Source organism: Saccostrea cucullata, unplaced genomic scaffold, assembly GCF_032062105.1.
Source record: "Saccostrea cucullata isolate Sc308-1 unplaced genomic scaffold, CSIRO_AGI_Scuc_v1 ctg842, whole genome shotgun sequence".
In the NCBI taxonomy this organism is placed as follows: Eukaryota; Metazoa; Mollusca; class Bivalvia; order Ostreida; family Ostreidae; genus Saccostrea; species Saccostrea cuccullata.
Genome location: NW_026929376.1, coordinates 218480 through 244358, shown reverse-complemented (window position 1 = coordinate 244358; position 25879 = coordinate 218480). Strand labels below are relative to the sequence as shown.

The 25879-nt window shown below is 34.6% G+C and overlaps 4 protein-coding genes across 4 annotated transcripts; 2 read left to right on the top strand and 2 right to left on the bottom strand.

The window, feature by feature from the left end:
* Positions 1 to 6003: 6003 nt before the first annotated feature.
* Positions 6004 to 15970, bottom strand: LOC134280647 (uncharacterized). Its single transcript, XM_062763089.1, has 9 exons — positions 15778 to 15970; positions 15317 to 15383; positions 15115 to 15204; positions 14542 to 14643; positions 8630 to 8819; positions 8420 to 8539; positions 8013 to 8183; positions 7785 to 7921; positions 6004 to 6206 (listed from the first exon to the last, which is right to left on the bottom strand). Exons 1-9 carry the CDS (start codon positions 15858 to 15860, stop codon positions 6072 to 6074), a joined length of 1095 nt encoding a protein of 364 aa, XP_062619073.1. The 5' UTR covers positions 15861 to 15970; the 3' UTR covers positions 6004 to 6071.
* A 1827-nt stretch (positions 15971 to 17797) lies between these two features.
* On the bottom strand, positions 17798 to 22902 carry LOC134280660 (uncharacterized). Its single transcript, XM_062763100.1, has 9 exons — positions 22832 to 22902; positions 22640 to 22706; positions 22459 to 22551; positions 22103 to 22204; positions 19525 to 19714; positions 19326 to 19439; positions 18932 to 19099; positions 18190 to 18320; positions 17798 to 18061 (listed from the first exon to the last, which is right to left on the bottom strand). Exons 1-9 carry the CDS (start codon positions 22900 to 22902, stop codon positions 17912 to 17914), a joined length of 1086 nt encoding a protein of 361 aa, XP_062619084.1. The 3' UTR covers positions 17798 to 17911.
* LOC134280671 (uncharacterized) lies at positions 20118 to 21293 on the top strand. Its single transcript, XM_062763113.1, has 2 exons — positions 20118 to 20456; positions 21133 to 21293. Exons 1-2 carry the CDS (start codon positions 20210 to 20212, stop codon positions 21291 to 21293), a joined length of 408 nt encoding a protein of 135 aa, XP_062619097.1. The 5' UTR covers positions 20118 to 20209.
* Positions 22903 to 23301: 399 nt separating the features above from the next.
* On the top strand, positions 23302 to 25549 carry LOC134280646 (EGF-like repeat and discoidin I-like domain-containing protein 3). The gene is made up of 9 exons (XM_062763087.1): positions 23302 to 23386; positions 23569 to 23635; positions 23783 to 23872; positions 23980 to 24081; positions 24176 to 24365; positions 24618 to 24731; positions 24831 to 24988; positions 25079 to 25222; positions 25386 to 25549. The coding sequence occupies exons 1-9, from the start codon at positions 23319 to 23321 to the stop codon at positions 25527 to 25529; spliced, it is 1077 nt and encodes a 358-aa protein (XP_062619071.1). The 5' UTR covers positions 23302 to 23318; the 3' UTR covers positions 25530 to 25549.
* Positions 25550 to 25879: the final 330 nt, after the last annotated feature.

Below are 25879 nucleotides of genomic sequence, written 5' to 3'. Positions count from 1 at the left end.
AAGCCTCTTTCTGTACTCCTCACTAAGATATTAACAGTAGTGAAGAAGTCAACAGTACTGTGCAAAAATATATTCTAGAAGAGGTGTAAAGCAGAAGTGAATACATAAGAATTCCAAGGAACTTTTAGACAATTTGAAATCACAATATTTTACTAAAATCAACAGCTTAAAAACTTACGACTTTTCACTTTATACACAACCATTCACCGCGATAACTTAAAGTCAAGGCTCTTTGATATCATTGACAACTACTCTTTCAATAAGTATGGAACTCGTAAATTACCTTGGACTTCTTCATACTTACCTTGTAATAGGTCCATTGCAAAATTATTTTGTTAAAAAACATTCTGATTGTACATAAAAGTATTCTGAAGTTGACATTAAAAAGATGCTAGAGTTTCTGATTGATAATACAAGTATCTATGCCTTTTTGGAGACCAAGTCTTCCAACGATCTGTTGGAAATCCAATGCATGGATACCAATTGCGCCCAGCCGTTATTAGCAGACCTATTTTGTATTCATATGAAGTAGAATTCATGCAAAATCCTATGCGTGAAAAGAAGAAAACACTTGCTGTGGCCTTTAACTCGGCATTTAGATATATCGACGACGTATTGTCAATAAACAATGGTAATAATTCCATTCTTATGTCGATTATCCTGGTGAGCTTGAGATAAAAGATACCACAGTATCTGACACGTCTGTTTCATATTTGGATATTTTACTTGAAAAGGACGTTAACGATAATCAAACAACCAAGGTCAATGATAAACGTGATGAATTTAACTTTTCTACCGTCAACTTCCCTTACTTATTTAGCAGTATACATACCTTCATTACCTGCATTCGAGTTTATATATCTCAGTTGATTCGTTACGCAAGAGCATGCTCTATATATGTACAATTTCTAAAAGGAGGTAAATTATAGACAAACAAGTTGATGAAACAAGAACTGCATCAGTCTCGTTTAAAGCCATCATTTCGTAAGTTCTTGATACAATGACCTTGTCAGCAAATACAATTTATCATTGAGTCAAATACTGACTGACGTTTTTCATACTTATTGTTCGTCCATTATTCATACCCTGAATTGACGACGGATTATCCCTTTATTTCCCCATCATGACAAGGAGCACACGGCGGGTGTGACCGGTCGGCAAGGGATACTCACTCCTCCATGGCACCTGATCTCACCTCTGATGTTTTGGAGGTCCGTGTTTGCTCTGCTCCTATTTTATATTGTTTTATGAACTTTTGATCTACGGTTCGTTATCTCCATATGTTTCATTTGTAGAAAATTTATTTTAATTAAAAAAAAAAAAGAGTGAACAGATATGGAAGCACAGCACAAGAGTCCAGTTACTGTAATGTTGCTAGATGCTTCTATCCGTCATATCTCTGTTTTGCTATAATATATCTAGATTTAGTAATAAATGATGTTTTTTGAACACCTGTTTAGAATCATTCCAAGATGAAAACATGTATATGATTCCAGAGATCTAACTCGAAAGCTTTTCTTTTCTCAATTTACAAAAATTAACTTTTTTTTCAAAGAACGGATATGTTGCTCTCTGGTCATCCACACAAGTAGCTGCAGAACTGTAGCTCTCCGAAAATATAAATTGACAGTCAATATTTTTTTTTTCGGAGAGCTACAGTTCTGCAGCTACCACACAAGCTCCACCTACAGATGGTTTGTTGCATAAAATATTTTTCAAATGTTAAGATGAAGAAAAAAACTATGAAACAACAATATAGATGTATTTTCATTACTCTCAAAATGTTCACTAAAAACAAAAGCATATTCTGTTACGTTATTCATATTTTTTAAAAAAAATCAATGAGGACAACTAAAATAGAAGTACTACAACGGGTTAGGATTCGCTAGAATAAGATACATATTACACAATTTCCGTTTTTGATAACTCCTATACATGGTTATTCAAAGGTATATATGAGGTAAACATAACGGATTTTTTATTCTTAACACTATTTGATGAAAGATTGAACCAAATTAACGATGTAGAAAAATGGTTTAACACGAAAAGGGAAGTCTTCTACATCTCCAGATAATGGACATCTGGTGCGTAATCCTATGAATATGATAAGTTTACTAGCCACTTTTGTAGAGACCGTACATAGTTGTGCTACATAAGGTCTACATTTGGGAAGAGCAGGTGCTCGAAAAAGCCAGTAGAAATGCCCAAGTATATCCTTGGGATATTTCTTCTCTTGAGTTTAGCAGGTATTTGTTCATTTCCTTAACAGACCAACTAGTGTCTTTTTAACATTTGTAATTATCTCTTTTTTTAATTATTGTGGTATTTAATTTAGATTTAGGCATATAAAGGATCGTTTCGTTTTAGAAAAATCAAAGTTCATAAATACAAAAGTTTTGCTTCTGAGGTTACCGGTATATATTTTTTCATGTTTTAGTTATCTTGAGTGATGCTACAAAAATGCGCTACAGATCGGCCAGGGTTTCTCACTTTGGCCGAAAACTTCATTCTGGTAGAAAGAAGATGAGACATTTTAAATCCTTCAAGTCCGTAAAATCGCTGAAATCTGAAAACAATGATAACATCATTCAACCCATAACAAAGAAGCCTTACCCGAAAAGAAGAAAACAGGAAGGTAAAAATTACTCTCATAGACGAAAGTATCCGCTGAAAAAAGTAGTTCCCACAAAGTTCCATCGTAAATATCAACATAAAACTACGAGGCATCGTTATCGCAAATACCAACATAAAACTAAGAGGCATCGTTATCGCAAATATCAACATAAAACTACGAGGCATCGTTATCACAAATATCAACATCAAACTAAGAGGCATCATTATCGACCACTACGACACCATTACGACCTTGGGAAAAGTTCGGGATACAGGTGGATGCTTCACGGTTATCCAATAAATAAAAAACGAAAATTTAAAGCAAGATATCCAAGAAAAAGAAAGGTAAAATCGTACTGGAAAAACTTTGCTAAAAGATTGCCTCTGAAGTCAACATTTCTTCCCTCTCATAAGAAATATGTACACACCAAGTCTAAGAAATCCTACATGGATGGATTGAAAGGGCGACCAATCGTAGTGTCTATCCACCCGTCGTTTAAGGCTTACAACATGAAGTCGGCCTCTGTGCTGGGTTATGGGTTGGATTCTCTTCTACAAGATATTGCTCTTGCTACTAAACTAGGCTCTTCGAAGAAAGAAAAATCTTCTTAAAAACAAAAAGCAAACATTAATATGAAAAATACTAGTATACCGTGTTATTGGAATCATAATGTTTTCTGATTATTTGTTTTTAAATTTGATTCTTTATTAAGAAAAAAAACTAATAATTGATGAAACATTAAGTAAATAAAAATTATGTAAAAGATGGCATGGAATCTGTTTTAACTGGAGTAGGCATTGCACTGGGTAAAAGGGAAAAATAGAGACAAGGTTTTAAAATTGACAGAACCGGATGTTTGTTGTCCAGTTTGTTGCCATTTTTAATCATAGAATGTCGATTGTGAAGGAGAAAAGTAACAATACTTGTTCTTTAGTAGAAGACAAATTAATTCAACATTTCAGATTTTCTATACCATGACACCGAATAAATATGAGTTAGTTAAATCATGAAGCCATTGTACGCTTAGAATTCAAGACGGAATATTTCATAATGAGATTTTCGGTGACAAATGACGTTTTCTTTCCCCTGATTTTCTAATGCCATTTGAATTCAAAGATAAGTAGAGAATCTAGGTTTTGGGCTAACGTGTTGACCGCTCACTCACATCTTGTTGACATACATGTTTGAAATATACAAGTTTTCAAATCTTTCCTGGGGGTTAAGTATGCAACACAGTGTAAGTTTTTGGCAAAGGAAGAGTCTTGGCTATAATAGAAATAATCAGGACCATTGTGGTTCATGGCGCAGTGGTTAGAGCGTCTGCTCTAGAGTCGAGAAATAAAGAGTTGGTCCTTACGTCACGGGTTGATCCCACTGTGGGACGTGGAGACCAGTCCTTTGGATGAGACAGTTTAAACCGAGAACCCGTGTCGAAGTAGGCATTGGTACGAAAAAGATCCCTCACTGTTCAATGGTCATGAGTGCCAAGTATAGGACAATACTTTCGGTTTTCCACCTGCAAGTGGTTGCATCTCCATTGAGTGAAAATTTTCGAGAGGGACGTTAAAACAACAAAAGACAAGAGGCCCATGGGCCACATCGCTCACCTGAGCACTAAAGGTAGGAAAAAGTAGAAAATGGCTTTTTATTGTAAAGTTTAAATCCAAAAGTAGTCCCATGACCAATCATGGATTTGCTATTTTTTAGAAAATGATTTTTAAAGAATTTTCCTATATATATCTTGTAAAACTTTGGTCGGCCATTTTGGCCCCGCCCTACCCCTGGGGGTCATGATTTGAACAAATTTGAATCTACACTACTTGAGCATGCTTCCATATAAATATGATGAATTATGGCTTTGTCATTCTTGAGAAGAAGATGTTTAAAGAATTTTCTTATATATTTCTATGTAAAACTTTGGTCGGCCATTTTGGTCCGCCCTACCCCCGGGGGTCATGATTTGAACAAACTTGAATCTACACTACCTGAGCATACTTCCATATAAATATGATGAATTATGGCTTTGTCATTCTTGAGAAGAAGATTTTTAAAGAATTTTCCTATATATTTCTATGTAAAACTTTGGTTGGCCATTTTGGCCCCGCTCTACCCCAGGGGGTCATGATTTGAACAAACTTGAAACTACACTACCTGAGCATGCTTCCATATATATATGATGAATTATGGTTTTGTCATTCTTGAGAAGAAGATTTTTAAAGAATTTTCCTATATATTTCTATGTAAAACTTTGGTTGGCCATTTTGGCCCCGCATTACCCCCGGGGGTCATGATTTGAAGAAACTTGAATCTACACTACCTGAACATGCTTCCATATAAATATGATGAATTATGGCTTTGTCATTCTTGAGAAAAAGCTTTTTAAAAAAAATTCCTATATATTTCTATGTAAAACTTTGGTTGGCCATTTTGGCCCCGCCTTACCCCTGGGGGTCATGATTTGTACAAACTTGAATCTACACTACCTGAACATGCTCCCATATAAATATGATGAATTATGGCTTTGTCATTCTTGAGAAGAAGATTTTTAAAGAATTTTCCTATATATTTCTATGTAAAACTTTGGTCGGCCATTTTGGCCCCGCCCTACCCCCGGGGGTCATGATTTGAACAAACTTGAATCTACACTACTTGAGCATGCTTCCATATAAATATGATGAATTATGGCTTTGTCATTCTTGGGAAGAAGATTTTTGAAGAATTTTCCTATATATTTCTATGTAAAACTTTGGTTGGCCATTTTGGCCCCGCCCTACCCCGGGGGTCATGATTTGAACAAATTTGAATCTACACTACCTGAGCATGCTCCCATATAAATATGATGAATTATGGCTTTGTCATTCTTGAGAAGAAGATTTTTAAAGAATTTTCCTATATATTTCTATGTTAAACTTTGGTCGGCCATTTTGGCCCCGCCCTACCCCCGGGGGTCATGATTTGAACAAACTTGAAACTACACTACCTGAGGATGTTTCCCCATAAGTTTCATCTTTCCTGGCACAGTGGTTCTTGAGAAGAAGATTTTTAAAATATGCCACCAAATTTTTATTAATTCCCAATTATCTCCCCTTGAATGAGGGCTTGGCCCTTCGTTTGAACAAACTTGAATTCCCTTCACCCAAGGATGCTTTGTGGCAAGTTTGGTTGAAATTGGCCCAGCGGTTTTTGAGAAGAAGTAGAAAATGTGAAAAGTTTACAGACAGACAGACAGACGGACAGACGGACGCCGGACAAAATGTGATCAGAAAAGCTCACTTGAGCCTTCGGCTCAGGTGAGCTAAAAAAACCATAGTGGTTCATGAATAAAGCCCTAATTGCCAACAAACAACCTTTACTTGTACGCAATAATTCTGAAAGAATAATATACAGTATTCAATGCACAATTTTGTTAAGTTTTATTTGATAAATGATTGAGTCACATGCAGCTCACTAGCTCACTTTAAGGAACACAGCCATGAAGTTCAAACTTAAGACAGGGATGACCTTTGTAGGACTTGGGATGGAGTCTCACAAACCGACACGTGACAGGATCAGGAAGGGGCTGGGTTAAAGCCCCAATACCACTGGAAAATACCTGATATAGAAAGAATCAGTATCAATAGTTTATATTCTTTCCCCCTTCATGCCCTCTGCTATCATTTGCTTCTCCTATTATAAACAAAATAGTTTGACATATACCATGATAAATTGTGACACATTGCCATATCTTGGACAGTATAATATTTATATTTGGCCACACCAGTTTGTAATATAGTTCTTCGGATTTTCAAAAATAAAAAGTGAGGCGAGCGAGCGAAAATATTTTACAAATATTATTTTTTATTTCAGGTTTCAAAATCATGAGGCGAGCGAATATAATTAATATTAGTGGCAAAAATTTCTAAGTTCTTCTCTTTTTTGTCAAACATCTCCTCTGATTCCATTTCTTTTGCTATGTACGGAACTACTTTGTACCCAGTGTTTATAACTACAGTACACAGGGGTATGCAATTGAACAAAAATCAAGTACTTTCCCACGGGCTAGTGGCAGCTTTCAAGTTACCAGCCCCAAGTAAAGTTACTAGCCCACATAGAGGGGCAAAAATTAAAATAAATACTACATGTAATGTTGAGAAAAAATTAATTGCTGAAAAAGTCAGGGTACTGAGGTCATTCTTTTTAAAATTACAGTTAAAAGTTCTCAATATTAATCATGCATAAATTATTATGAAAGAAAATTAAAATTAATTTAAATAAATTATCTTCCATTTTTCTGATCATTGCACTATTAGCTCATTTTGATTTCATCTTATATCATTAAATACACTGGAAATATGTTTCATGTGAGTCACAAAAACCTTATCTTTCAGTTGATTGGGTGATCGTAAATAATTTAATGAGATATCTGCATGTATTTACCATGAATGGAAGAATAGAGGAAATTCGGATTAGGAAAAACGATCGTTTTTGGAAGTAAGCTAGAAGTGCAAAACAGATAAGATTCTGGAGATTTATTGACAGTAGGAGCATGTTGTCTGGAAAATTTTAACTGCTTGGAAATTTTATAGCAAAAAACGAGTGAAAATACTGATTGTGCTTGTCATGTATTGCGTGTGTAGTTATGTTTTTTACTAGCCCGACGGGTTACCTCCTTGCAGAAAACAACTAGCCTGACCCCCAAAAATGATAGCCCCTATGCTAATTGCTCACCCCAGGTACATACGAGCAGTTACACGGGCGTCTTGCAAAACTTCACAGACTGCTACAAAGTACAAACAAACTAACGAAACCCCGCGCTTCTGTCAGATACCAAAAAAAAGTCGAGAAAAAAAAATATATTCGGATATTTTTGGACGCGCGCGCGGATTTTATTTTTATAATATTATAATTTCGATTTGTTGAAAATAGAAGCGGCGAATCCGACGAACTATATTAGAAATTGGTATGGCCTTTGAATGTTTTTCAATAACTACATTCGGTATATATGCGACATCATTTTTAAATTTCATCACCATGTGATCGACAGGTAAATAAACCTTTAGAAATATATGTTTGCCAACATCGTACTGAAGTTGAAGTACGTTTGCTAATCTATAGAACGTTACATAACAATAAGAAAGTATCTGAGTGGCATGTGCCCTTTCGAAATATTATATACTATATATAAACCTACGTGAGCTATTGTATTGTTAGTATCCAGGACGTCTGAGAATCTTGTACCATCAGTGCTGCAAGACAGTGAGAAAGATTTCATGAATCGGTTACTATCCCTAGACTTAGTGGTCACAGCAAATATTCTCCCTTCATCACCTGTAATACGTATAGTACTATAACTATTTTTTTTCATCACACCTTGAAATCATGGATTTAGTTTGTAAACATATTCAAATTGATATCATACCCAAATCTACTTGTATCCATGAGTTTGCGTTTTCCCCACACCAGCCCATTGAAGCATTGCTATCAAACCTCGCCTCCGAGGCCAGAGATTGGTTACGTGATAAGTATGCTGACAGTTGAGCATCCGGTATGACATTTTTGTTTCTAACTTCTAAACTGTTTAATCTACAATCTAGGTAAAATCATCGAAATTATGTTATAATCAATACAAACTCTTGATATGTAGTGTTCCATTTGATATTCTCAGTTACTAATATGAAAGGGTTAAAATACTTATTTGGTATCATATAATAAATTTTAAAATGTTTGATATATTAGACGCGTAGAAATGCATGTAGGGTATTAACCTCTTGTTAGACTTTTTCAGCGGATATAAATTAAAGATGGTAAGAGATAGAACATTATTACCTGTATCACATTGAAGTCCTCCATAGTGCCCATTACAGATGCACGTGTAGCCTATTCCCTCACGTGTATCGTTACATACACCATTATTGTGGCATGGCTCTTCTTGACATTGATCAGATTCTTAAAAAAAAAATCGAAAAAAATCCACCAAAACATTCCATAATTGCATCACAAGTTTTATGCTTTAATATATAGATTTCGAGGCTTTACCGTAAGAATCAAATCGGAAAACGGCATCTGCAAACTTTCCGTATTCGGTTTTGGCTCTTACAGTGAAGATGTACTCAGCATCTTGATCTGGTACAATACCGGATATCCGGCGATTTGCTGAATCAAGGAAAACTCCAGGTGGAAGTGATCCAGCAACAATCTCAAAAGTTAGATTTCCGGATCCAGGTACCTGTAAAATGTTTTTTCTCCTTATGTACATGTATAGCCCATTGTTATTTTAAAGAAAAACGAAGCCCAGACCTTATAAAGCAAAGCTTTTTAATGGAGGAATACAAAAATTACAGCAGCATTGACAGTTAAACTTGTCATTTACTCAAGTTAATAATAAGAAGCAAAAAATCTACAAATCAATTTGGGATCAAAAGAGACTAGAAAAATATTCAATAAAAACATATAATTGTTGGATATGGCGTCTAAAACGTTGCTTTATTCGATAACCTTGTGATGTATATACAACATTTTGTGATGTATATTCAAAATCCTGTGATGTATATGCAAAATCTCGTGATGTATATTCGATAATCTTGTGATGTATGTTCAAAATCTTGAGATGTATATGCAAAATCTTGAGATGTATGTTCTATAATCTTGTGATGTATGTTCTATAAATCTTGTGATGTACATGTACATGTATATGCAATAATTGATTTATTAAGGTCTTTCGCTCAGGCGGAAGACCTTCTACTGATTCTGATGGTTAAGATTATTCCCTATTATTCTTTTTTTTTTCCTAGACGCCAACTTTGAGACCTCGTAACTCGCTCATTTCTGAACGGATTTCGTTCAAATTTTCAGAGTTTTTGGACATTACAAAACTCAATTAAATGTTTTCATACATTTTAAAAAATCCCTTCCGCTTTCGAGTTATTTCCCTTTAAGTGAAAATTTGGTACTGTTCGTTTCCAGACAAAGGCTCAGAAACGACAAAAGCTGGAGCAGAATGTCTACTGCATTTAAATACTAGAAGAATTGAAGTTGTGCCTATCGGTTTTTCTTTTTCGATTTCTGCGCTCCAAACGGTGCTAGGTAGGGGTCAAAAATGAGAATGCCCAAAAGCGCCAAATTTTACATATATTTCCTCGTATATCTTTTAAACTAAAAATAATTTGTTAAGACATATTTCACAAATATTGTGCATAATTTTAAGATCTATTATTTGACATTATTAAAAAGGGGCTGGCCCCTCAAATTAGGGGTCAAGGGCGCTCGAAAGTTTTTGCTTTATAACTCAAAAACGGTAAATATTTCGATATGGTTATCGATTTGAAATGGGTTCTTTAACATCTTACTGATCTCATGAAAACGTTATTTTGTTCGAATCTTGTGTTATTGAATGAGCAGCAAACGTTATGTACAGGTAACTGATTAGTTTTATACGGCAAGTGAAGAATTCTTTATGCGTACGCGTATAACACGTATAGCTGAAATAAACTGGCTAAAAATATATAGTTAACTAAACTGAATGTTAAACTTTGTTAAAATAAAGTTTTTAACGTATTCTCTAGCTGGATGTCATACAGATTATTCAGAGACAACTTTCTCCTTGTATTAAGTTTGAATTACAAGACGGGAGATAGGAAAAATACTTATCATCTCTCATTCGATTGATACTCAATGTTGCATTATTTATAAATAAAAGAAAAAATAAGCTTAAAATAATTCACTGTCATTTTATTCAGGCATCGTGAATTTTCCTCGGACCATGACTGCTTTGTTTACAGTTGTGCAACCTGTTTATCGATCGCACATGCATTGACCTATATAAATTCCGGAGGTCAACATTACCGCTCTTTATTTTTACGCGAGTCCAAGAGTTATCTAAAACGATGCTAGTCATCGATATACTCAGTTTAAAATCAAGATTTTGTTAATTGCGTAAATCGTAAGAATATTTCTAGACACAAATATAAAGGTTTTCTTGAACATGTACGAGTATTAAAAGATAAAATGTCTGATTCTATTCTTTGACGAATGAATAAAAGGCGCTGCGATTTTGCTCAGGTACAGATGATTTCTCTGGACGAGTCCATTGGTTACACTGAAAGGTGACGCAGGATGACCTATCGATAACTCTGCCAATTTTGATAGAGATTGTAATTGCACATGTACGTAAATTAATGTTGAATTTTACCCTTGTGAAGTCCATTATAGTTTCGTTATTTAAAGAATCGGGGATATCACTACTTAATTGTTTTTAATTTGAACGGATGATTCTATATTATTGGAAAGGTACACATTTTTTAGGCGCCGTCGTCTCCCTCTCAACTTTGAAGTAATTGCAATCGTTATATGTATACGGGCCTATATCAAGTTATTCTAATTGTTGCTTACTTTATTTCAGAAAAAATTGCGATGTTGTTAAAAGTAGCAATTACAATTAAACATGAAGAATGCACACAGTAAATTGAAAGTGGAAGTGACGTTTTCAATTCTCATGAAAATCGAAAATAAAATTAAGTAACTTTGAGTTTTGCATAATTTGCTACATAACTTATCATTGTATTTTTCCGCATGATATGCTCATAAATTTCTTTGATTTCCTCAAATAAAAAGCTAAAATATCACAATGACACGATTTTATGTGCATGTACATAATATTAACTAAACTACATGCTGTTTTACACAGAAGAGCACCAAACATGAGCTTTAAGAATACGAAATTAGAAATTCTTCTAACAAATGCAAAATTTCTTCCTGTAATTTCATACAAATATTCCAAGCCTTTCTTTCGTGTTTATAGGACTAAAAGAGATTAAATTATTAAATTTCCTCTCACTGCGATATGTAACCCCCCTGAATTGATACAATGCTTTCCTTCAGAGTCGAGAATGGCAGGCCAGGGCTTGTGATGAAATCAATGATTACTCCATAACCTTTTATAATATTAACCAAAAAATCATACACGATATTGTTAATTCGCAGGTTGTCAAATAAATTTAAGAAAAGGTCGGCAAAGATGAGTATGCCTAACTAAACTTTTTTATTCATAAACTTTTTAATTTCTAGAGTGTACAATCGAGCATCGAAGTGTGTACATGTACTATATGTACTAGTTTTTTTTTTTTTTTTTTTTTTTTTTTGGGGGGGGGGGTTATCAGTTTTCGCTGCATTTGATATCCTGAATTTTGCATTGCATTTCTTACAATAAACAAAGTTAATAGAATATAATTGGTGACAGTAACACAAGTGATTTATAAAACGAAAGTCAAGCAATAAAACGTTAAAGTTTGTATTTTGAAAAATAAATCAAGTCAAGTCACATAAAACAAAGACTGGTTGAAACGCTCACACATGGACATACATACAAACGTTTAGGTAACTCGGAATAGTCCAGAGTAGAACAATATTTTCAAAAAGACGGAATGTCCAGTACATCTAATGTTCACGACCGGGATAGTTCGCGGCAGTTTCATCACACATACGCAATTATCATACAAGTCGAACGCTCTTTGAGGTTGAGGATTGACACTAACTCCTCAGATAAATACTGAGTATCAATGTCCTTTTTACTGTCTTATTTTAACTTGATAGGTAAATAATTTTAGCATATGTTAAAAATAAGCATTAGAAATAATTCTTTTCATAAAATTCAATTCTGTTACATATCAAATGAATTTATAAAGTTAACTTTATGACAATTGTCATGCTGCAGATCTGTAGCTCGCTAGCTGTTCTAAAAAAATCGAGATGGATCACCAGAGAGCTACAGTGCCATCCATATTATCTCAAGTTCGGGCTCAGAAGGACAATTAAAAACGGTTGTAAGGAATGTTTAACTGTAGAAAAGTTTAAGAAATGTGTTAGAGACACACGGTAAATAATATTTTTAGATTCAAGCAGTTGAAAAACACGAATTTGAATATAGCTTCAGTGCAATATTTTTCTAATATTTTCTAGTTTTTTATTCTTCGTATTTCTCAATTCATCATGTTTAAATAACATGTATTTATTTTTATTAGGACACATTAAACCTTATTTGTCAACCAGTCTGACAGTGTCTATCTGTCACGAGAACTTTAAACTTGATAATAACTATTGAATGAGTTGAAATAGGACTTTCATATTTCAAATGTGCATTATTTGTGACATGTAATTTTCAAATATACTGTGATTTTTAACCCCGTGACCTTGATCTTGGAGTTTGACCTACTTAAAAAATAACAATACTTTAAATTGACCATAACTATTGAAAACTTTCATTTTATAAACATGTACATGTAATACCTGTGTCAACGCCTTTGAAAATTCATTATGATTTTTGACCCTTTGACCTTGAAGTTTGACCCACTTTTCAAAAACATTAACCATAGTTATACCCTTTGAGAGAAAAGAGATCGATTAGGGCTTTTATTTTTATCACTGTGTATTACCCGTAACAACATTTTTTTAAATACCTATACGCTGATTTTGACAACGTGACCTTGAGGCTTGACTTACTTTTCACAATTTTAATCTTGATCATAACTTTTGAATGAGAAGAGATAGGGTTTTCGTATTACATAAAAATCAAATGTATGTGACCTATGATAAAATCATTTCAAATACTAGCATGTAATGAACTTTGACCTTGAAGCTTAACCGGCTTTAAACATTGCTTAAAATTGACCATGACTTTTGATAAAGAAAGGATAACACTTTCATACCTAGATTTACACATGCATACACGTATTAGCTGTGACAAAGCCTATCGAAAAAAATATAGCTTAAGAATTCGTCAATACGGTAGCACACAAATGGCTTTGCTTATCACCAGCGTGTGTCATGGTGTGACGTAAGGTGATTTTAACAAGGTCAAGGTCGCAAACATTCCTTTACTATCTTTTTTAATAGTAAAACATAAATAAGATGACATCTACCCTTAAAAGATTGTTTTAACAGTAGAATGTGGCATGACCTTGACCCAAGGTCATTTCTCCTTGTCCGCAGCTCCGACGGAAGACCTACTCGTTGCTTTGCAACGAGCTCGGCTCTAGTTTAGATTACCTTTGTAAGAACTTTTTTCATGGGTCTAAAAAGTGAAAGTAGACCTAGACCAGAACGCTGTGAAAAAAAGAGTCGATGATTTCAGGACTTCACTCCATTAATTACATTTAAATCTTCCTCAATATATCTGCATACATAATCCATATCTTATGTCTCTTTTCTTTGTATCAATTAAGTCCAGTTGATCTACATATGCATCACCCCCGCGCTACTTTCGTTATATCCAACCAATGAAAACTGTCCTTACTTTACCAGAACACTATATTGCGTCATATTACCCACAATGCCACTTTTGCACATACACCACAAGTTTATTGAATATACATCACAAGGTTATCGAATATACCTAACAAGATTATAGAACATACATAACAAGATTTTGCACATACATAACAAGATTTTGCATATACATCACAAGATATTGTACATCCATCACAAGATTATAGAACATACATCACAAGATTATAGAACATACATCACAGGATTTTGAATATACATCACAAGATATTGAACATATATCACAAGATTATAGAACATACATCACAAGATTTTGAACATACATCACAAGATATTTCATATACATCACAAGATTTTGAATATACATCACAAGATTTTGAATAAACATCATAAGATTTTGAATACTAGTATACATCACAAGATTGTCGAATAAAGCAACGTTTGACACGCCATAGGTGGACTTAATTTATGGAAACTGGCCTCCAAAAACTAAAAATTCCATAAACCAGACACTGATTTGCCAGCCACATAAAAGAATGGCGGTACTTCTTAGATGTATTATGTGAGATAAGAAAAATGATGAAGAGTTTGATTGGAAAGGTTGGATTACTTCCAGTATACTGTAGTTTAAGGAGGATTCTTCTAAGGATGTTTAAAGAGTTGGGGCTTACCATTAGTTTTAGTGGAATATTGAAATGTTTTCCTCCCTCGAATCTTCCAGAGTATCCAGTGTCAGTATGGTTTATCCACACAGGTGGGAGGCTCAAGGCAATCTTAAAGGAATTAAATAGAAAGGTGCGATTGTGATATGCATTAAGAAACATGGGTATTTATACAGGAGCGGATCCAGGAATTGAAGTTAGAGGGGGCGCCAAAAGTAGGCAAGGGGTCTGGGGGCTGCCTTGAGGCCCCCAGTGGGTCCAGGGCAAAGCCCTGGTGGGGCCCAGGGGGCGAAGCCCCCGGAAGCTCCTGGATTCTAGAGATTTTATAGAGAAAAAGTGAGGTCTACCAAGTATACATGTTTACATTTTCTAAACGAAACTGTGATTTACGTTAATTGCGCCCCCCCCCCCTTAAATCTGTTATACTTTAGTCTAGTAATTGAGGCAGAAATATTGATGTGAAAAACAAAATATAATGATGAACATTTTCATTAAACTAAATACAACGTACTGTCATATAGCAAAAAGACAGGTTATGTATTCTTTAACTCAATATTGAATTCAGGGTGTTTGAGCTCTTACTTGGATAATTCGAAACAAGTTTTCATTATCAAAATAAACACCAGTTTTGTTTCCTCCGGAGTTTATGTGAATGTTTCCGCCATCTTCTGTCTGAATTAAAAGTAATATTTAGAATACAAGGCATGATCTGAAGAATTTGCCATAAGCTTCTTGTACATGTACAAGAGTGTGTAAGACTGTTAGACGTCTGAACTGGACTCACCGATGCCGTGAGGTAACCATTCTTTTGGGCTGCCATTGTAACACTCGGGAAGTGAATCTGCAAAACTCTTAAGCAAAACTCACGTTTATCATTAAAGTTATGCTGAACACAAAATTGGACAAATTGCAGGGTTACTCTGATTTAACAATTATGCCATTTTGACAATTAAACTCTAGAGAAATTGAAATTGTCCTTTAAAAGCTAATTTGAGTTTGATCTGATGAAATATTGGAAATATTTAAGTATACCTGAGTATATACAGCATTAGGAACCTATTTGACAGTCATCAGAGTTCTGATATGTTGGTAAACCCGACAACATGTATATGTTTTATTGTATTTATATAGTTATATATATACATTGTTCCTGGTAAAGTTAATATTGTTTGATTTGTATCAGTATTCTATATATATATTTTTTAATGTGTTCTGTGTATTGATATGTACTCAAAAAATACTCACTCTTCGTGATTTTGTGTGGTCGCTGGACTGTGGATGAAAATATTCCAAAAGAAAAAAACACTTAATACCCAGACACTAGCCATATTGAATTTTGAATTCCGCCATCTTTAAATCACGTAATATCCTCATTTTACCTCATTCCTTCTTCCCAAAGCAACCAATTTATTTATCCATTAGCTATTAACCTATATGCTATTAATATTACCATTTCAAAATAAATTAAACAAAGATTTACAAGATTCGTGATCTGCCCAGAATAAATGAGTGCTAATTGCATTTGTAAACAAACCTAAGAGGACAACACCAATTCAAGAAGTACGATAGACTAAAAATTATGTCATAGACATTTTTATCTAACATTCTTAGACAAAAAAATAAGTTGCAGATTAAAAATCAAATGAATTTGAATTCTTTCTGTCTAGACGAGAAAAAAATTGCTTTGCAGATGAAAAGATAAATCAATTTTTTTTTACTAGTATTCCGGAGCAATTTAAAACCAATCCCTTTACGTTTACTTTTTTTTCAAAATCCTCGAAGTGGCTGTATATAACATTCAAGATGGCTATAACTTGTTTTAACGTCTTTATAAACAAATAATGATTGAAGGCAAGCAGAAAAAACAGCAGTGGAGATTAAAACCCCAAGTTCTGAAAGAATGTTCACTGTACCAATATCTTGATTTTATAAACAAATCTCTTACAGCTTTTAATAGTTTTATGACAAGACTATTTGCAGCAACTTTGACAAAAAAAAAATTGAAATAAAATTTAGCATCGTTAACAAAGTATCAAAACTATATTTATGCACTTTAATTATATTCTAGTCCCAATAAATCAGTGGCATAATGTTTTTAGTGTAGATTCCGTTGACTTGAAAAAGCTGCATTTCCCTCAAAATCAATCAAGAAATCCAAACTTGATCTATTACTCATCGAAAAACACTAACATACCAAAGAACCAACTTAATATCTTCAAGCTTTTTTTTTTTAAACAAGCGAAAAACAAAGTGGTACATACTTAAAGACAGACGGGGGGGGCAGACGGACAGCAAGTTGAACAGCTAGACAGACGGACGGACAGACAATTAAGGAGAAACCTGCAGTCCCCTCTGGTTTCAACTCCTTCTGGTTGGAATGAAGCTTGTCAATTTTTTGGATTAGCAAACCGCACAAAACATTTTGAAGGTCAAGACTCTGGCGTCATATGAAGTTGTACATACATTGTATATACACTATATTACATTTTCGTAACAAAGACAAAATTGGGTATATTTTCTTTGTCACAAGTATAATTTATAATTTTTTCCGATTTTCATTGGGATATGCTATGTGTTATGAAGGATTTGATCATGTGACAAACTTCAAGTTATATCTCAATGAAACTTTAATAATGTTTTATTTTTCATAACTTTCATGCTCTTCAATTAAAATTGTAAATGACAATTTGTAATTGCATGTCATATTAAAAATCAAAGTACTCAGAAGTACAGAGAGCCGGGCTCATTTACAGAGTAGAATGAATTTCTTACATGAATCACGTTTATATTCTGATGAAAAAAATTATTTTAAAACTATCAATATAAATGATAAGACACTGACAGTGAGTTTTTCAATCCTAATACCACGGTCCGATTTTGTCAGAATCAGAATTAATCTGGTACCGCAGCTGAATGTATACAAACAGGCCAGTCTGGTTCCCTCTCCTGCTTTACCTCGTATGTTTAGAGAACTACGGTAACACTGATTATCAAAAATCCTTACGCTAATGAACTATGTTCTTTGACTTATGAAGTTTTCAAAGTCATTACTACTAATGTTTATTTTATATAGATAAAACTTCGTTTATTTTTGTTGCTTTATTTAGCGTTTGTATGATCTCAAAAGCGGTTGAGAGTAAGAACTATATTTTTGCACGTAACTTTAAAATGGCGACTATGGGGTTAACATCCTGCCTTGAACAGGATCACATAAGCCGGCAATTGCTCTTTGAGCAATAAGCCCGGCTAAAAAATGAGAAAAAAAACTTAATTTGGGAGAGAATATGGACAACACCCCAAAAAGCAAATACTTTGCATATAGAAGCGAGAAAATCAGTCAATGTCCATTAAAAAAAACAAAAGTTTGTATTGTCTTTTATTAAAGATTGTAATAATGACAACCCAGAACGTCCACTCTCATATACGGTCCATATGACGAATACCATCCATGGGGAATGAAACGGATAAACCGGGCGTCCACGGGCTCTGGGAGTGGCCGAGTGTAGGTGCTGGCACCAGCCGAAAATGTCTGAAATGCATTTGAAAGGAAAACGTTTTTCATTTTCAACCATACAATGTATTCACATAAATATACGGAAAGCATATTATAATTTTATCTTTGATTTTCCTTTAAAAAATAAATAAATAAACGCTTACCGATAAGTGGCCTCCCACAGTGTAGTTATGAAAGTTGTTCCCATCTGTGCTATACTGAAGACTATAGGAACGTGTGTACTGGCGGCTTCCATAATACTGCATAACCGTGGCGTATACACGAGTAACATTTCCTATGAAATAAGTAAAATTTATCATTAAATAAATCATCCTTGAATGCATATAGTCATAATTTTCTTCGCTTGCATATAAATTTCTAATGAATAGGAAAAAGTAGAGGCATATATTTTTGACAGTTTAATGAATTGAAATAAATGTAATAGAAGGGCATTTAAGGTTAGAGAGATAAAGTTCTTCAAAACCATAGATAGAGAAGATTAAAGTCAAAACTTTGATTTTGAATATCTTGAGTGTTACTAGTATTTCCTTCGTTTTGAAGAAATTTTCCAAGATTTCCAATCTTAAAAAAATCAAGATTTAAAAAAAAAATCGATAAAACGAACAAATGAAAATTGGGAATCAATGAAAATGACATGTCTTTCCTAGCATCTATAATGGAATTCCAATTTCTTTCATTTTACGTTAAAGAATGTTCTTTTTCTTGCATGCAAATATTGAAACTTTGTTCCCCTTGATTAAATGGCAGGGCTAACTTTTGTGATGTACAAAACCAATAAGTACATGTATAATGCTCAAAAACTATTTTGCCTCATAGGTGTATGTCAGTTTACTGTTTAAGGCTGTGGCTGAAGAGTGTAAAGCTTTTTGAAAGCTTGTTCAATACCTAAGTCGACCTGCAGCCAGGAGGTAGCATCTTTCCCTCTCCAGTACCCGCCATAATCCTGTCTGCCATGATAGGCGAAATCGTTACCCTGCGATTTGTAAGCCGTCATCTGGGCGTCCGGAATCCAGCGTTTACTCTGTCGGACTCCAAGACTGTTACTTCTACAATCTATGGTATATTTGTTTAGATATATTTACACTTAATTTTCTTCAAATCTCAAGAAACAATCTTTGTTTCAAGAATTTCAATGATTATTTTGTAAAGTTTTAAGATATTCAAGACATGCACTTTTGGTTGTTTCTTTAAATGCGTTTTCTGATTATGAAAAAAATAATTAATTATGATGTAAACACAACAATTAATATGTAAAGAATCGGTGCCAACAGTGTCCTACCCAAATTACAAGTCCTTCCGCCGTAAGGATGTGGACAACGACATACGTAACTTCCGTTAACCTCCTCACAACGTCCTTCATGAACACAGGGATTGGAGTCACATTTGTTGGCCCCTGTTTAAAATAAAAATCAAATCCAAAAATCATTCGAAAGTCTCAATGTGTCTCAGAAAGCTTCCATATTTAGTAAACAATCTACCTCGAATTAACATTTTAAAAACGTTGTCGGCATGTTTTCCGTGTTCATCATATGCTCTGATGGTGAAGGTGAAGAGATCCTCTGTATTTGGGGCCAGTCCCTTAAGGGTGCCCCTCACTTTGTCCAGTTTGATTCCGGGTGGTAGCTCCCCACCTATCAGCTGATATGTTATCTTTGTTCCCTCTGGATCCTAAAAAGCATTTCAGTCACCTCATTTATATACTAGTACCTAAAGTACCTTTTTTCCAGAATCTACTTTGCAAAACACTGCGTTTAATTTTTAATATATTATGAATTTCTTTAGACCTTATCTGTGATTAATTGTTAGAAAGATTTTCTATATCTTTTTGGAGATGTATCTGTATTTTATATTTAGTCCATTAATGTAAAATCGTCAAAATGAGTCAATAAGACGATCTTCGAAGAAAAAAAGTGATGAATTTAAGACAGATTATTTTATTAACATATTAAATAATCTCATTTAATTGACGTAAAAAGTCTAGTGCGATTTGATTGTATGCTTATACTAAGTACAAGTTAATTGGTTGCACCATTCCTTGGTACGACCTATCTAATATCACACAATTTCCGTTTCCGCTGTTTGGAAAAATCACAGTAACCTGCACAACAAAATTTTTTGTAAATTTGAGAAGTATCGGCTGCCATCCGAGGTACTCCGGAAAATATGCCACCTGTACGAACTCGCACGGATACGAGAGGGAGAAAGGAGTACACACGGAGCTTCATAACGCCTTCCAGGGGCAGGGGAAGGAAACGAAGGAGGGAGGGCGAAAGGACAGGACCACATGGCGATCACACGCAACATGGCGTCGACCAAATTCCCACACCAGCGGGGGCCATCGTCAATGTGGCCAGTCAGAGCCAGCCTCATGGAGACGAATTGGTCGGGATAACTACAAATCAGGAAATTGGTGAGTCTGAGATTCTAATGCCACCCACTGAAAATTTTGTTGGACCGAATTTTAGTATTCAAGAATATCAACCAATTTTGAACACTTGCGCCTTGGACCCGATCAATGCACATGTCCCTCTAAAGTTCAAAACAAAAATTTGGGAGGGACAGTTCATAAATTTGTCCCTCCTCTTAAAATCCGCTAGGGAACTGGTCGACCACGAAAATACACAAGGTCAGATTCAAATACGCAACGGCACCATGTGCCTTGTCAAGCAAAAATCAAACACTTTCCTATCTATTGAAGAATGGACATCTGCATTCATTATATTTACAAGTATTATGCTGGAAAAGTATAGAACAAGGTCCCAGGAACTATTAAAATACATGCGGGATGTAAGAATTGCAGAATCCCGATCTACAGGTTGGTTCAAGTATGATGAACAGTTTCGCCTACTCAAAGTGTCTAACCCCCAGTCTTCCTGGGGCCAAATAAACAGCGAATTGTGGCTATTGTATATCACGAACAACAGTCTAACTCAGGCTCAAGATAGGGTTAACCCTCAAGGCAAAGTCAATCACACAAATAACATAATTTCAGCCCAACAAAACCGTTCATCATCTAGTGCTAATGCTACCCAATATTGTCATTACTATAATGCTGGTAAATCATGCAGGTTTTACCCAAATTGTAGGTTCAACCATGCATGCAACTTGTGTGATGGGAGACATGCAGCATCCATTTGCGAGAGCACTAAACAATTCTAGCCTTGTATCATCAATTTGTACACTGGGGAAAACTCCTATTAATGTTAACAGATTGTCTCACTACACTACCTACATTAATTTATTATAAAGAAAAAACAGTTATGTTAAATGGTGTCAATCTGGGTTTCAAATTGCAGTACCAGGGCCCCAGAGATTATAGGGAGGCAAACAATCTAAAAAGTATTCACCAACAAATATTGCACAAGAAAAGATAAACAAAGAAGTCTCCTAACAACGGGTTGGGGGTCCCCTTTGATCATCGCTTATATTGGCATGGTGCACCATTAAAAAGTGGCCACAAGATTGATAAAAACACAGGAAAATAAACAAACAGGTCAACAAGTTCATTACTGAATGAGGGGGGGGGGGGGGGCTATATTACATGATATCATATCGGTCAACAACATAGGTCTATTTTGGGACACACCTCTCTGATGAGGGCAATCAAGTGATGTTAAATAACCTTATGTCGGGTGTGCTTATAATAAAATAATGAATAAAACATGGGTGGTTTTGGTGCATAGGGTATGGAGGAACATCATATCGATGTCTGTTTGGGATTTTTGGTACTGGCGCTCAACGCCAGGCCACCAGTTTGCCCGTTATACCTTCCAGCTTGGTATACTGGATATCCCCTCGGACCCTGGGTTAACACAATGTGGCCATTTACTTCCATTGTCCCCCTTTTTCTTGTCAAATTGTAAATTGATATAGTATGATATTTTGTCTAATTGATTCAATAAATTTGGAAAAAGAAACGTGTTTGTGACTGTCTCATCAGAACAGTTAAGAGAGTAGAGGAAGTACAAACTTACTTATATGAAATACAAGAGTCTGAGGTTACAAAGGCGTTTATTTTGAATGTTCAATTAATAAAGACGATTTTGAATGTCTTACCTTTGCCCTAAGTTGAATATTCACCCTCTCACCACTGTGGAATTCTCCTACATAGCCGAAAGGAGAATGGTCATCCCATACCGGTGGTAGACTTACAATGATCTATTAAAAGATGTCATATTAAACATAAAATGTTAGTTTCAACATAATATTGAATACATGTATCACTCCTAAAACACATATTACTCCTTTAAACATAATAAGTGGTGTGCACGAAGATAAAATTTTGTTCATTGCACATATTTTTAGTTTTTTTCTTTACTCGATCTTAAAAGTGTTAATTAACGATGTGACAAATCCTTTAGTTTTTAAATCATTATATAGGAAAAGCGAATACCGTATACGAAGAACGATACCTGAATGATATGGAGAAGGTCCTCTCCATCAAAATATACACTTCCGGTTTCATTGGCCCCTGGTACAATTCTGATATCACCATTGTAGCCAGACTAAATTGTGCATAAAAAGATATGTACATTAAACTAAGTTATTCTGAAACATTGAAAGTCTGTTTTATTGTTTTAAGCAACAATGTACCTTAAGAGTTAGGTTCCCATCTTGTTCAGCAATAATATCCACGTGTGGTCTGTGTACAACCAACGCACTGAAAGGGTATTTAGCAAGAAAGAAATAATAATCTATTAGTTTTGAGACAGAGTTACTCATGAAAGTTTTTAAGATCATTTCACTTTTTCTTTTCTTTTTTTTTAAATATTTTTTTTTACTCACTCAAATGAAGAAGAAGCTGATGAGACGGTCTGCAAAGACCAAGCGATTGCCAAGGCTAACATCCATATCATGGTGCACTGTTTAAAATAAAATATTATACGTCTATCATATGACAGTAAAAAATCAGTAAGTCGGTAAATTCTTTGAGATGTACAAACTACCATTATTCTTCATATATTTTTTTCTAGTTTTATGCTGGTTTAATTAAATAATTTTTCATTTATTTAGTTTTTCATTTTTTTGTTAATATTACAATTAGACCAATAGTAATTTTAAGTGATTAATCGTTCATAAATATCAATTTAAGAGTGAAATTAATTTTCTTACCCTTTGAAGAATAGTTGAAAAACACAGTTTACCTGTAAATCGTACTAGAGAAAAACTCCAAACACGGTAGCAATCCTTGGTTTCTAATGAGGTTTAGATGATTAATATCTTGCTCGAAGATACACATTTGGAATTACCTGAAGACGAAGGATAAACCAAGATGTCCAAGTTATTCTTTGTAGCATTTTCTGTTATTTTAACTTTCAGATTTGAAAGTTGTGCTGCAAGGTAAATGTTTTTGATTTTTGCTTTCTGAATTCTTTGAATAAGAATCGAATTAATGAATACGTTCATGACTCATAAATGTACATTTTGAAAATATGTAATTGCGTAATTTAGATTTAAAACAGATACATTTTCATATAAGGCATCTGCTTCAAATTAAAGCTAAATTATAAAATTTATTTCAGTTTCTTTGATATTCACTATCCAGATGTATTTTTTACGGCAGAACAAGGTGGAAACCTTACTATAAAGGTGAACACTTTTTTCATCTAACAAATTTATTTCTTTAATTGATGAAACTAAGCCTTTTATAGATCATTAGTTCTTGGCAATAAATTAAAATTATCAATTCTGCATTTCTTTCGACTTTTTGTTGATCAATATTTTTTTTATCAAAAGGCTGGTCCAAATGGGGGAGACATAATAATGATTCCACAAGGCAATGGGACAGTTTTCATCGGACAAACAGATATGCTTAAACTCTTTGAGGTATTTATGATCCTGGTCACGGCACCAAAATAGATACATATACAATACTACCAAATTCAACATTTTAACCTTTTTTAACCTGGCAATATTTTTTATATTGCATTTAGCTTGTGAATAGCCTTCCGCCTGTTTGGAGTGAAAAATCCCCGCATGGAACTCTAGGAACTTTCCTAGGAGGAAAAACGGTGTCTCTCAGCGTTTCAGCTCAGGTGTGTAATCTGCAAGTACATGCATACAAGTGTTTTCTCTTTATATACTGATTATACTAAACTGCTTAAACTTGAAAGTTAACTTATAATACAGGATCCTGAAAAAGGAGCTGTTACATATGAAAAAGTATCTGGCGCACTGCCACCTGGTGTTCATCTGAACAAACTTACTGGTGAAATAACTGGGCGCATTCCTGATGTCGATGCAACGTACGAATTTGGAATCCGAGTTACAGATAAACATGGAAAATATGCTGATCAGATATTTTCGATTGATACCAGAGGTTATAATAACATGAATTAAAATGTTTTGAATTTTATTTTTCCACAGTACACCATGTTTCAAAGTATTTATTGATACCAAAATGATTGGCATCTTCTATGTCTTTAATATATTTTTCTGTCCTGCATGATAATTAAGTAATTTTTAGTCCGTAAATCAGCTATTAATCTTCTATTTCAAACAGTTTGATACGGAGCAGGTCTTTAGTTTTGCTTGGATTTCATGATCCGCACCTTTCTTTTATAACTTTCAGAGAGAGACCAATGTTTAAGCTCACCATGTTTACATGGTGGAACTTGCAGTGACGATATTGAAGATTTCGAATGTGCATGCGTGAAACCGTATGGCGGGAAAACATGTCAACTAAGTAACTACTCCTCATTATCCTACATGTAACAATTGCATCAATATCGCCTTATTTCAGTAACGTCACACTCTTAAGCATACGATATATATCATCCCTTAGACTGTGCTTCTGCACCTGTTGGAATTGACCAGAACAGGAAGAAAATCCCGGACGCTCAGATGTCCTGTCACTACTGCTATGACGATAGCGCCGGTGTAGACGGTCGACTTCACTCTCCACAAGGATGGGTGGGACAAAATACAAACTCATGGCTGCAGGTAATTTAAAACTGTTTTAATGTTGTTGTTTTTTTTGTCCTGCGAGTTAATATTCAGTGAAATAGCTCAGCATGGACATTCTTTTTGTAGGTGGACCTTGGAAGAGAAATGGAGTTACACGCTGTGGCAAACCAAGGCCACGCATCTTCCAGCTATTACATCTTGGCGTACACGATCAAATACAGCGTGAACGGAAACACGTTCTATGACGTCAAAAACGGAACCTCGGTCATGGTAAATATATGATTCCCTCCATATATCTATCCATCAAGACATGCTTGAGTAAAGAATAATAAATACGTCGTTAATCAGTATTGAAAAATGTTTAAGATTTGAATCTTAATTGTTGAAAGAAGGTCAAATGGATATAAATAATACTCTTTTTTTACTGCTTTAGGATTTTAGCGGGAGCAGTAACGTAAACTCCGTGATAAAACACACGTTTCTGACGCCATTCAAAGCGAGGTTTGTCAAGTTTATACCCAAAACGTTCCACAGTAAGCCAGGAATGAGAGTGGAGCTGTATGGATGTGATGTTTGAATAAGAATAACGGCAAATAAAAAGACAATAAACTTTTTTTGTGGTACATTATTTTATTAATATCTTCCTGACTGTTAACATTGATTTGATCAAAAATAAAATCGATATAAGTATTGTGGTCAGCTGATTAATGTACATGTATGTTTAAGACAACTAATATAAAAAGAGGCCCAAGGACCACAACGCTCACCTGAGTCACTTGGGCTTCAACCCCCCCCCCCCCCGACATATTGTGATTCCCTATTGTGGTCTCAACCTACTCCCGAGGGAACATGATCCAATCAATTTATAAATCCAATCTCCCATATGAAGTTATCACATAAGTTTTATTTTTTTTCTAGCCCATCTGT